At 43.1% G+C, this 13,504-nt stretch overlaps 2 protein-coding genes across 2 annotated transcripts in view; one reads left to right on the forward strand and one right to left on the reverse strand.

Moving 5' to 3' along the window:
• The window catches only part of LOC140536410 (uncharacterized), a 31,750-nt gene extending 26,441 nt beyond the window's left edge, over positions 1-5,309 (forward strand). The window contains exons 40-43 of the mRNA XM_072658197.1: positions 1,351-1,407; positions 2,057-2,370; positions 3,323-3,396; positions 4,901-5,309. Of these exons, the coding sequence (XP_072514298.1) occupies positions 1,351-1,407; positions 2,057-2,370; positions 3,323-3,396; positions 4,901-4,923 (468 nt within the window). The 3' untranslated portion in view covers positions 4,924-5,309. The remainder of the gene's footprint in view (positions 1-1,350; positions 1,408-2,056; positions 2,371-3,322; positions 3,397-4,900) is intronic.
• Positions 5,310-10,476: 5,167 nt separating this feature from the next.
• On the reverse strand, positions 10,477-11,298 carry LOC140537083 (claudin-23-like). The gene has a single exon (XM_072659252.1). The coding sequence runs from the start codon at positions 11,296-11,298 to the stop codon at positions 10,477-10,479; it is 822 nt and encodes a 273-aa protein (XP_072515353.1).
• Positions 11,299-13,504: the final 2,206 nt, after the last annotated feature.

Consider the following 13,504-nt stretch of genomic DNA (forward strand, 5'->3'; position numbering starts at 1 on the left):
ATTTTCCCAGTCTAATTTGTGAATAAATGAAAAATAAAACGAAACAGAAATGCATTGGATAGTTGTGAAGGAAATAGTTTCATGCAAAACAATGAGTGAAAATACATACAAGTTGAATAGTGAGTTTGATTCAAAGCATGTGGTGTACCGGGCCTCTGCTGGCTTGCTAGACCACTATTATGCAGAACTGTTCCGGTAACAGTGTCCCACTGTCCACCCACACAAATTCTTTATGTTTCATGAAAACAAAAAATGGTTTTACCGCCGGAGACTAAACTACAAACTATGATAATCATAAAGAGTAAACTTATTAAACAGGAAAACTTCTTTTTTAAGCACTTCCTCTATTAGATAAGGTTTCAGAGATGCCAGCTGCAGAGTCTTTGCATCCTTTAGCCACTGTTGTACAGGCTTATATAGCCAACATGCTCCAGTGTGGCTCACATGGGTGGAACATAAGCTAGGTGAGTTTGTACATGCATTTTTTTTTTTTTTTTACTGGGACTCAGTTGAGCTTCCCAAATGAGCCCTATCGTAACAGCCCACCTTAATATCACATTCACAGTGTACAACCCAGATGAAGCCCATGTTTAACCCTTCCTGATCCCATCACTGACCCTGGGAGGCATCCACATTTGGGGTCAATGTGGAACTTGAGCACCCAAGTTGGGCTACCAATTCAGGCATGAGATTCACCACATGGACCTGTAGTAATGTTACCCATCTGGCTTTTTCACATTTTAAGCATTTCCACCCCACCTTTCTTTAAACTGGAAACCATCACTGCGGCACTAATGTAGGTTGTGAAATTGGGTATACTGGGCATATTTACCCAGGGTTCCCCTTGTTGTCCCCCCAAAAAACAACACACTGACCCTACATGTGGTAGCTTTGTCTAGCTCAGAGGCTCACCTACGACTGCAGGTATGTTGGGTGGGTCCCTGCCTGCCCCACAGCGATGAAATGAGATGGTTTTTCCCACTAGAATTCAGACCAGCCCCGCCTCCCTGCGCTGAGGTTAGCAAGTAGTATCACGTCTCCTATTGCATGATCGCCACCAGCACGGTGGACCGCGGCTGAGGATCACCATCTAGCCAATCCTATCGCAGGACGAGGGATACGATCAGCCAATTGTAGCTCAGTTGCCGCAATACGGGTGTGGAAAAAAGGCCAAACAACAAGGCCGCTGGAACAGGGAGGGGAGCTCTGGCTGTGGAGTCTTCCTGCTCAGAGTTGTTCACAGCTATTCAAGACTTGGCTTGTTCTCTGACTCTTGTTCTCTCTTGTGTTTTACCTGCTTTCTGTTTCCTCACTCTTTCCTTCTTTCTTTCTTCATGCCTCTTTGCTCAGTTCAAGCAGGATCTGGAAAACCTGCTGTTCACCAGCTTCCACCTGGACTTTTCCCTGGTAGTTTGGAGGCAGTCCTGGCCCTACACCCTACACTTTGAGGACTGGTGAGTATAGCATGTTGGCATGTTTATAGTGTACCTGCCGTGTACTTCACTTGCACCTTTGGGAGCTTGGTCTCCCCTTGCTGAACCTGATTGACCAGTTGATGATTGTATAGGTATTAAGTGTGCAATTCAAAGCACATTCAAGCCAATGCTTTTATAAGGTTTGGCCTCAAGTTTGTTTCATGGTTGATTTATGCTTGATTTATGCTGGCGCCATAGTTTCAGACCAAGGGATATTGAGGGACACTGAAGGTATGTTGATGTTCGCAGTAAGATTGAGGGTAGCTGTTTGAACTTTTTGTTTTTTTGCTGTGTCATGAAGTAGGCCAATGTGATTTATCTAGAATCATGACTAAGGTGCAGGTTGACCGTGTGTTGATCTGACCGAGATTGCCAGATTGTGATTTAGATGTAGATCTAGTTTTGAGAATGAAATGCAGTCCTGTAATGGTCGCAGATGTGATATGTAATTGTCCGTCTCTTTGAGAAAGCCCTGGTTTGGTTGCGAATCTGTTCCCGCTCATGGATTTCCAGCTGAAATGTAAGTGAAAGTAAATGCTGCTTCTTTCTGAACGTCCTAACGTGACTTTGTCTCCTTGTAGAGCTTTCAGTGGGCTGTAGGAAGAAAGTGGGACATGTCTGGCCTTGCTAACTCCGACCCTCTGAAGGACAGATGGGGTCAGAGCGTGATGGACTGCAGTGCTCAGCGGTGCAATAGCCATGGGGACTGTGTGACGGTGAATGGGTTGCCAGCGTGTGAATGTCTGCTTGGATACACGGGGGACACCTGCAGGGAGACCGTCAATGGTGGCCTGTCCGTTCCACTCACATTGGGGTGCCTGGGGGTCCTTTGTGGCCTCATCATCCTGGCCTTCCTGTTTGCATATTTTCGACAAAAGAGAAAAGCCAAAAGAAGGTGTGATCCTCTTTCTGCCTCTGTCTGTCTGCCTCTGTCTGTCTGTATGTCTCTCTGTATCTATTTTTGTCTGTCTTTCTCTACCTACCTACTTCTCTCACTCTCTCTGTTTGTCTGCCTGTCTGTCTGTCTATCGCACTCTCTAACAGTCTGCCTGTGTCTGCCTCTCTCTCCTCTGTCTCTCTGCCTGTGTGCCTGCCTGTCTGTCTGTCTATCGCACTCTATCAGACACCGAGAGAGGCAGACACAGGCAGGCAGGTACACAGGCAGAGAGAGAGAGAGAGACAGACCGAGAGGCAGACACAGAGAGAGGCAGACACAGGCAGACTATCAGTCTGTCTCTCTCTCTCCTCTGTCTCTCTGCTTGTGTGCCTGCCTGCCTGTCTGTCTGCCTCTGCTCCTCATAGTGAAACTGGGCAGAATGCCTTGTTTGGGGTTGCTTGTCTAACTCCTGCACAATCTGGGCAAATTCGCTGAACCCAACATGCTTCTTACTGACGGTAAATGTGCTATGATTACAGAAAAGCACCTAAAGGCATAATAAACATGAAATGAACAAACATGCAGGTGCAAATGCTTGAATTTAGCCACAAGAACCTCGTTTGGCTGCTACCCAGAGTTTCCCGCCGCCCCTGTCTGCATAAACAAGCCCCAGCTAGAGGCAGGCAACGATGCTCTACCATTGAACTAATACTTTAAAGTCCATTCACACTCCAAACAGCCCTTTTTGGCTGCGTTATTTTGAAGACTGTAGAAAAAAACCTTTCATTGAAATGGAGCTTTAACTCCTTTAACTAATCCAGGAGGATTTTCAGAAATGATTCATTAAGAAACCATGCATTGGAAGGTTTTTTGGGACCCAAAATTGTCCCAAAAAGGAGTGCAAGAGCATCGTACCATTAGTATGATGAAGCGTAATAGTTTTAACCCCTAATTTCAACTACATTCACAGGAACCGGGGAGATGATGCCAAGGACTCGTTGAAAAAGAACGGAGACTTCATTTCTTTTCCACATGGTGAAACGGGTTAGTTGGTGCTCAGTAACTTCTTCTTCTTCTTTCAAATATTTCAGAAGATATCAAACCAGTACGTCTGCACTTGTGATGACGTACTCTATGACTGTAATCGGTGACAGCGTGGGCATATTTGGTGCCCTAGGCAAAACTTTTACATGCAGACTCACTACATGAAATCAGGCGCATGTATGTAGCACAGTGTGCCGGTGCTGCCCTAGCAATTGCCTGTGTTTTAGGGGTGTGACCATACAGAGATTCCACATTGTGATGCATTTCGATACATATTCGTTTTGCTCTTTTTTTTTTTTTTTTCACAGATGTCTAATTGCCAAAACAAGACCTCCATGCTCCATGGTGAAGGCTTAACACAAACAAACCATTGTCTTAGAAGAAATTTAAATACACACACAGTCTGCAGTGTTTCAGGGTTTTGTCTTACTTTGGTGGTTCTCTTTTAGAAATATGGGATGTTTTTGTAATAGAACAGTTGGAATCATTGCAATTTTGGTCAGTATGTCTGATATCATTTTAGTTATGCAAACAAATATATACAAAAATGAAATAGCAAGTGAACTACTCTTAATTCTAGTATAAATCTCTGATATTCCTCGTTGTTGGATTGTTGAAACCCTATTATAGGGTTATTTAACTTTTCTACATATGTTTACTTGTTTTACTTTTGTTTTTATATTATATTTTTATCTACTAGGTGTCTTATTCCACTAACAGACTATTTTAGCTTGGCATTTTATGACAGAAGCAGAAATTCTATTATCTATTCTTTCTTAAATTAAGCAAATAAGCAAAATTGTCTGCTAGTGGAATAAAACACTTCCAGTAGGTTAAACTACATAAAACAAGTAAAAATAAGTAGAAACTAGTTGAATTATCTTTTGTAAATATTTTAACAATCTAACAATAATGAAAATAACAAATACTAGATTTGGAGGAATTCACTTACTAAGATATAATGTATGTATATAAGTTTATCTTAGCAAGTGAATTTCTCTTAAATCTAGTTTAAATATCCAATATGTCTAAATTTGAGATTATTATAGAAATACTGTAAAAGTAATTAACACTTTCTATATTTAGTTTACTTGTTTTAAATGGTTTTATCTACTGAAAGAGTCATAAGGCAGGTCATTTTGCTTAATTTAGGGATTCATTTAAGGATTAAAGATGTTTTTGTTATTATCATAAAATGACAAGCATATTTGTCTCCCAGTGAAATAAGGTACTTGGTTGATAAAACTGCTTAAAACAAGTCAGAATAAGTGGAAACCAGTTGAATAATCCTATATTTTTTTTCAGAAATCTAATATCTGAGAAATATCAGATACTTATATTAGATTTCAGAGGATTTGACTTGCTAAGATATATTTTGTGCAGTGTAGAATAAAACCAGTAGGTGATTATACAGTGTGTTTTGTCTTAGTCTTATATATCTGTCATATACAGATATCATTATTTTTTACTTAATTGAGATCTTTTTCATTATCTCTCACAACAGGACACAAGGGCCCAAAAGTATAAAGCATCTCCGCCTCAACAAACTGGATCATTGCATGTGATTGGAAGCACACATGATACTGATAAACTCACCATGTGGCACGATGTGGGAAGGAGACAAATGTGATGCATTTACAGAGACTAGTCCCTTACAATTGCCAAGTATTTCAGTGATGTGCTTTGTCCTTTATATAGCTTCAAACCTGACTGGCCAGTTCAAAAGACTCATGTTGTTTGACTTCTTGGAATGATGAACACGTACCATCTTTGGAACGTAGTAAATATAACTTTACTTTGGTTCATCTGTAATTAAAGCAACTTAAAATGCATGTGAATGGCATGGTTCTCTGTATTCAAGTTTGATGCTTTGAGCAGAATTGGTCAGGAAAGAAGCCAGTGAGGGTTGGATTGGAACATATTTGATCTATTTTTTTCATTATTGCGGTGTTCTTTTCTTAATAAACACCTTTATTATATGGCTTGGTTCTTTACTTGTCAATAAAGGGCAAAAGCAGTCACATCAATAAGGACATGTTGATATAAATCTTGGTATTTTTCATATCTGAACACTTTCAGCAAGGCTGGTAAATCAAATTGATGTAAGGTCCAACACCTTGATACTGTTCACAAGTTTGGAATCAAAAAGTTATCCTAATGTGTAATGTAGGAAATTACTCTGATATACAGTGGGGGAAAAAAGTATTTAGTCAGTCAACAATTGTGCAAGTTCTCCCACTTAAAAAGATGAGAGAGGCCTGTAATTGACATCATAGGTAGACCTCAACTATGAGAGACAAAATGAGAAAAAAAATTCTGAAAATCACATTGTCTGATTTTTAAAGAATTTATTTGCAAATAATGGTGGAAAATAAGTATTTGGTCACCTACAAACAAGCAAGATTTCTGGCTGTCGCAGACCTGTAACTTCTCCTTTAAGAGACTTCTCTGTCCTCCACTCATTACCTGTATTAATGGCACCTGTTTGAACTCGTTAACAGTATAAAAGACACCTGCCCAAAACCTCAAATAGTCACACTCCAAACACCACTATGGTGAAGACCAAAGAGCTGTCGAAGGACACCAGAAACTAAATTGTAGACCTGCACCAGGCTGGGAAGACTGAATCTGCAATAGGCAGCAGCTTGGTGTGAAGAAATCTACTGTGGGAGCAATAATCAGAAAATGGGAGACCTACAAGACCACTGCTAATCTCCCTCGATCAGGGGCTCCACGCAAGATCTCAGCCCGTGGGATCAAAATGATTACAAGACCGGTGAGCAAAAATCCCAGAACCACATGGGGGGACCTAGTGAATGACCTGCAGAAAGCTGGGACCAATGTTATAAAGGCTACCGTCAGTAACACACTCCGCCGCCAGGGACTCAGATCTTGCAGTGCCAGACGTGTTCCCCTGCTTAAGCCAGTACATATCCGGGCGCGTCTGAAGTTTGCTAGAGAGCATTTGGATGTTCCGGAAGAGTATTGGGAGAATGTCTTATGGTCAGATGAAACCAAATTAGGTTTGGCACAAACACAACTCGTTGTGTTTGGAGGAGAGTGAATGCTGAGTTGCATCCAAAGAACACCATACCAACTGTGAAGCATGGGGGTGGCAACATCATGCTTTGGGGCTGTTTCTCTGCAAAGGGACTAGAACGACTGGTCCGTGTACATGAAAGAATGAGTGGGGCCATGTATTGTAAGATTTTGAGTGCAAACCTCCTTCCATCAGCAAGGGCATTGAAGATGAAACGTGGCTGGGTCTTTCAGCATGACAATGATCCCAAGCACACTGCCAGGGCAACAAAGGAGTGGCTTCGTAAGTAGCATTTCAAGGTCCTGGAGTGGTCTAGCTAGTCTCCAGATCTCAACCACATAGAAAACCTTTGGAGGGAGTTGAAAGTCTGTGTTGCCCGCTGACAGCCCCAAAACATCACTGCTCTAGAGGAGATCTGCATGGAGGAATGGGGCCAACCTTGTGAAGACTTACAGAAAATGTTTGACCTCTGTCATTGCCAACAAAGGATATATAACATATAAGTACTGAGATGAACTTTTGTTATTGACCAAATACTTATTTTCCACCATTATTTGCAAATAAATTCTTTAAAAATCAGATGATGTGATTTTCAGTTTTTTTTTTTTCTTTTGTCTCTCATAGTTGAGGTCTACCTATGATGTCAATTATAGACCTCTCTCATCTTTTTAAGTGGGAGAACTTGCACAATTGGTGACTGACTAAATACTTTTTTTTCCCCCACTGTACTAGTCTTTGGCATGTTCATCACAGATAATTATGCCATCACAGATAATTAGCTGATGATGAATAGAGCTGAATGTGACTGTAAAATGATGGACATCATAATAAAAGCAATATGCAAAATGTATTCATATATATGTTAATGTGTAGAGTAGATCCATTTATATGTATCCGTAAAACACTCTTGAAGCTGGACAACTGGGTCATAGCATCAAAATGGGAGGTCTTACTGGGTTTTTGTGGTGTGCAGTGGTAAGTACCTTCCTATCTGCGACAGGGTCATGGTCACCTAAGGCTCATTGGTGTGATCCATGTAAGCCCCACCTCACAGCTTACAGCACCTAAAGGGTCTGCTTTTAACTTCTAGGTGGCAGATATCACAGGACGCCTCTTCAGAGGTCTTGTGGAGTTCGTGTTTCGACGGGTCAGTGCTGTTTTGGCTTCACGAGGAGGGGCTGTATAATGTTTGGCAGGTGATTTTAATATAATGGTTGATCAGTGTAATGTGTGACAGTAAATCAAGATTAACACCTTCTTAACATGTGATATGTTTACAATGTCAACACTGTATTGCCTGTGGTGAATTTGAGAAGTGTTTGAGCGACTCCCAGGGTTTATATACACCAACAGTAACTGTAAATCTGTGCCTGTAGATTGCTGTGCATATACAGTCTCACTTTAAACCATTTATCCATTCATTTTATGGAAAAAAAAATCAAAGGTATTGATAAAGAGTTTCCTGCTTTTATTGGAGTAACCGTTTCTACTATCCAGGGAAGGCTTTCTACTAGATTTGGGAGAATTACTGTCAGAATCTGGTTGCATTTAGGACAGTGTCAGGACAGTTAGTGAGTTCAGGATGTTGGACGATCACCACCCCACCTCATCCCCAACTCTCCAACTCATCCTAAAAGTATTGGATGGAGCACCATCCATCTTTCCAGAGAACACAGTTCAATGCTCAATTTCTGGGAGGCTTTATAACCCTCTAGCCCACACCTGGCATTAGACATGATGCCAATAGGTTCATGTTTATCTGCTCCAGAGAGTCCTACTCTACTGCCAGTACTTCTCTACAGGGACTAGACAAGCTGTCGGTGTGTCCACAGACATTTGAACACATAGCATATCTTTAGTCAAATCACACATTCAGTAACATGGAACAATCTACAAGCTGACTCCAATTGCCAGTCAACAGGCCAAAACCGCCGTCAAGTTCTGTGTTTGCACAACTTGGGCATACTTTCCTCAGTACTCAAGGTACACACCAACAGGACCAGCCAAACCTGTCGCCCTGGATTCACCACGTCGAATGGTTCCTGCTCCTTTTCTTGTCTTGAGCAACACTAATCCCCTGAAATCACACTGCAACATCTCTCCACATGAACTAGAATGAAAAGCCAAATGCATGTTATGGTTTAATATTTGTATTTACAGTGTAAAACATGAATATACAGAGATGAGGGTTTGTCCAAGTGGCTCAAAATTTTAAAACATATATTTACAAAGTTCAAACTTCAAGCATCACAGGAATGCCGCAAAGTCACCCAGTGTTAAACATCATGTGATCTTGGCATTACAGACGAAACCAGGTCAATAACAGCAACTGGTCTCAGATTTGGTCACAGCTAAGTCTACCAGATGTTCCTTCTCAGTGAGGCACAAATGATACAAATACAAGCACATAAATACAGTAGAATTACTCCCTGATTAAGAGGCTGTTATACTTCATCTGTAAAGAGAGGCTCATTTGATTCTTTTACAAAATAAATAACAAGAATCTGATTCGATAGTCCAGGTTCTCAAATGAACAGACTCCAAGACTCTACTGTGGTTGGAATTCACTGATGTCCTTCACAGCATGACCTTTCAGTCCTTCATACTGGCCACTGTTGGAGTCCCTTCTTCAAACCGTCAGTGCAGGAGGAGAGCTGCTGGTCGAGCAGCTGTAAACAGTCATTCAGGTTTAACAGATCATCTAAGGAACCTTCAGATTAAGGGTTTAGCAGTTCGATGGGACATGCACACATGACAGTGGTGTTTAGGGAGGCAGTATGGCAGAGGTGGACAGTGATTAGTTCACCCACTCAGGTCCATTTAATTCAGTATGGTTTTGACGCCATTTCCTTTTACTGCTGCTCAAGCAGATTTAGGAACCTACTTTGTTCCTAATTTTGATTTAGCCTTTCACACTGGGTTCAGATTCATGCTGATTAAAGCTCTGCTGGAGAAGATGGTGACGGTTCTCTTGGGTCTATATTTGATCGATTTTGCATGGCGTCTTTATCTCTCCAGTACATCTTACCCCTCTTATTATTTACACTATAATAAAAAGGTGTTCTTTGAGAAACTAGACCTAGACGACATTTCACATGATCCTGTATGAATTTTATTACAGCTGTCTGAGAAGCTGATTCACACCTGAGTTAATACATGCTGATTATATACAATTAAATGTGATGGAGCGTGATCACGTTCTTCACAGAGTGACATAATATGAGCTTGATGCAATCAGGTCTGTTTCAGCACGTCACAATCTGAAATCGGACACGGGAGGAGTGTAACAGCGAATAAAAAAACATCCTGTGTCAAATTTAAATGGGCAGAAGCTAAAATTACAGCCTGTATGAAAACACCAGGTGTGGAAATAACGAAGTGTCTACAGAATATCTCAAGTGTTATCCACATGGGAAAGAACACCTTTTACTTTTTGGTATATTTAAACAATAAAAGGTGCTACAAGGGGTTCTTTGAGTGATGCCACAGAGGAACCACTTTTGTAAAAGAGCATATAGAAGATATAGCTCCTCATAAATCCGCAAGTAGTTCTTCTATGGCATCACTCAAAGCTACCTGGATTGGCTAACGTGGCTAACTTCATTATATTAGGTCAGATGCTGCATTTAAACCATGCAAATCCATGCAACAGGTTGAGGCCAGAGGTGCTGCCAGGGATTTTAGGCTCCATGGAAAGATAATGGTGATATATTTTAGAGCCCCTGTCAGTCAGAGGCCTCTTAGAATCTCTTAACCCCCCTAAGCACCCGATACGACACCCCTGATGCCCAAAACCATTGTACAGTACTGAATATGTGCGAGGAACCTGCTTTTTCCTACTAGCTCCCTTCTTCATATCTAATTCCCAACAACTTTCACTGGGTTTAAAGGTTTCTGTTGGTTCCTGAGGGGTTTGTAATGGTGTCTGGTTTTTAAGCCAGGTCCCACTAACAAGAAAACCATCAGGTTCTAGTAGGTCACTTCTCTACCCACCTCTGCACCTCGCCACACACACTCCACATACACCCCGTCCGTGCGTCTCACAGATCAGCGTCGTAGGGTCTGGCGTTGAAGGAGGGGTTCACAGACCCTTTGTCGCGGGCCTTTGCTCTGGGGAAGTCGTCCAGGTCGTCGTCGAGCGAGCGTCTGGAGTACGGCGCGCTGGAGCTGCTGCGGGTGGAGACGCTCGGCACGTTGACGCGCGGGTAGGGTCTCGGCGCTGGCCTTGTGGTTGTGGTGGTGGGTCTGGCCAGTGCGGCGGAGTTGGGCTTCTCCCCGCGGTTCTTCCCACCGCAGCACCTGCAGACGCCCACGAAGAGCACGACGCCGGCCAGCACCTCCATGATGCCCCCGATGTAGCCCAGCACGATGCAGTAGCCCACGGTGATGCTCGGGCTCTGCGGGTTGGAGAAGGTCGTGGTCGTGTTGAGCGAGGGCAGCACATGCGTGTACCACGCAATGGGGATGATGGTCAGCACGCCCGAGCAGAAGATCAGCACGCCCCCAAAGGACGTGAGGGGCCAGCGGGGCGGGCGGTCTCGCCAGCAGCGCGCCCCGGGGGTGACCACCGCGAGGCCGATCAGGGTCACGATGAGCGAGGCGACCATCATGCCCTGCGCGACGGGGATGATCTGGTTGCTGAAGTAAACGTTGTCCGTGGAGCGCAGGTTGCACGTCACCGAGCTGGACGTGGTGAAGCTCTTGCAGATGTCCCAGATGCCCTGGTTGAGCACCGTGTCGCTCGACTGGCCGGCCAGGTTGGCCAGGGTGCGCCAGTTGGGCGCCACCGTGCTGGTCAGGTCCAGGATCCAGCCGCACGGAGCCAGAACCAGGCCGAAGATGATGATGCCCGGGGTGCGCATTGCTCTGGAGCTCAGCTCAGGCTCGTAGGCTTTAGGCACACAGAAGAAAACAGGAGGAAGCGAGAAGCGTCCCGCGCAGGTGGTTTTAAGTCAACACGAGGCAGAAACTTGGGGAGGATCCTTGCGCAGGGAGGGTGGGGGTGTGGCGCGTAATAGCCAAATACTCTCAGCGCGCAGTTTCGACAGCTGGGTTGGAGGTCCACCACTGGCCATTCAGCTCTGTTCTCTGTCTCTTTCCGAAAAACAAGGAAAAGCATTTTCTCAAGAGCTTCCAGAGCGCTGACCTGGAGGAGGATCACCCAGTTCTGTTTTACAGCTCTTTCATAACAGCAGCAGAAGCAAAGCAATAAAACACCTCCACACTTTCGGTTTGTTGTCACTTTAATGATGCTATCTCACTGCCTGTGTCCACAAACCAGTAGTGCCACACTAAGCTCCATGCCAAGTTACAAAACCAAGCTCCAAACCAGGCTGTGCGTCAAAACGCAGGATGGCGTGAGGCCCAAACTACACATGGATTCATACAGAGCCCCTAAAGTCTCATGGTGGATGTTTTTAATAGGACATGTCCACAAGATAATATATTGAGGCCACAAAGGAAGTTTCTAGTGGCCATAATAGAATATACACCGATCACCCATAACATTAGGACCACCTGCCTAATATTGAGTAGGTCTCCTTCGGGCTTCCACAACAGGTCAGACCATTCTACAAGACCTGTAAAGGAGTCCTGAGGGATCTGGCTTTAAGATGTTAGCAGCAGGTCCTTCAAGTTAGTTCTGGACGTTGTGAGGTGGGGCCTCCATGATTTGCATCGATTAGCTTAGCACAGGTTGTCCTTTCTTGGGCCACGTTTGTTAGGTACTGACCACTGCATAGCACAAAAAACACAAGACCTGCCTGATGTTTTGGTTATCTAGCCATATCTAGCTTGGTGCTTGTCAGATTCTCATGCTTGCTTATTTATCCTCACCTTTTGACAGATGATAGATGTAGAGGATTATCAATATTTTTCACGTCAGCTGTCAGTGGTGCTAATGTCATGGCTGATGTTCATATATTATCCTATAGCCACTAGTGGCCTGAATGTATCTTGTGGACCCATTCTTCCATTACAGAAACGTAATTAAGGGAAAGTCCACGAGCAAGTGAAGGCCTTTATTTTCTCGTTCTTCAGTTCAGTAGAAGGAAAATGGGTGAAATCTGAAATTTTCTCAGTTAGGAGAGTGCTGGATTGTACACTGAGTTGAACACTAATGCTGCGTTCACCAACCTGTACCATCACATTAAATTACACTAAACTAAGCACAAAGTAGTGAAGCACAAACTAACCTGGGCTCAAATGTAGCATGGAAATTTGATCTAGTTAAATAGATTCACACAGAGGCCCTAAGGTGACATGGTGAATGTTTTTAATAGGGCGATCCCACCAGATAATATATTGAGGTCACAAAAAATACACTAAAGGAACAAGATTATATATTAAAGGGAACTAAACTAAATGTAACTACACTACATTAAACTGTGTGTCACAGTGGGTGGGAATGAGGCATGAACTAATATATAGGTTAAAATCTTACATGGATATAGTATCTCGTTACATAGGATGTTACATGTGGAGTGGCCACAAGATAATTTATTGATGACATTAGATAATACACTACATTTCCAAATGTTTATGGACATGCCTTCAAATGAATGCGTCCAACTACTTTAAGTTACACCCATTGCTAATTCAGATGTGCAAATGCACACACACACACAGCTTGTCTAGTCCCTGTAGAGAAGTACTGCCAAAACAATAGGACTCTCTGGAGCAGATGAACCTGAACATGAACCTACTGGCACCATGACTAATGCCAGGCTCTACCATTGAGCTGTGGAGCAGTGGAACTGTGTTTACTGGAATGATGGATGGTGCTCAGTCGAATATTTCTGGGTTGGGAAGTTGGGGATGAGGTGAGGTGATGATCATCTAACATCCTGACCTTGCTAAAGCCCTTGTCGCTGAATGCAATCGAATGCTCACAGCAATGCTCTAAAATCTAGTACAAAGCCTTCTTCCCTGGACAGTCGAGACAGTTACTCCAACAAGAGCAGGAGAAACTCTTTTTAAATATCCTTGATTTCAGAAGAAACAATGATTGAGAAGATGTCCCAATACTTTTGTCCATACAGTGTATCTTAAAGCCACAAAATAATATAA

This window comes from Salminus brasiliensis, chromosome 16 (assembly GCF_030463535.1).
Source record: "Salminus brasiliensis chromosome 16, fSalBra1.hap2, whole genome shotgun sequence".
NCBI lineage: Eukaryota > Metazoa > Chordata > Actinopteri > Characiformes > Bryconidae > Salminus > Salminus brasiliensis.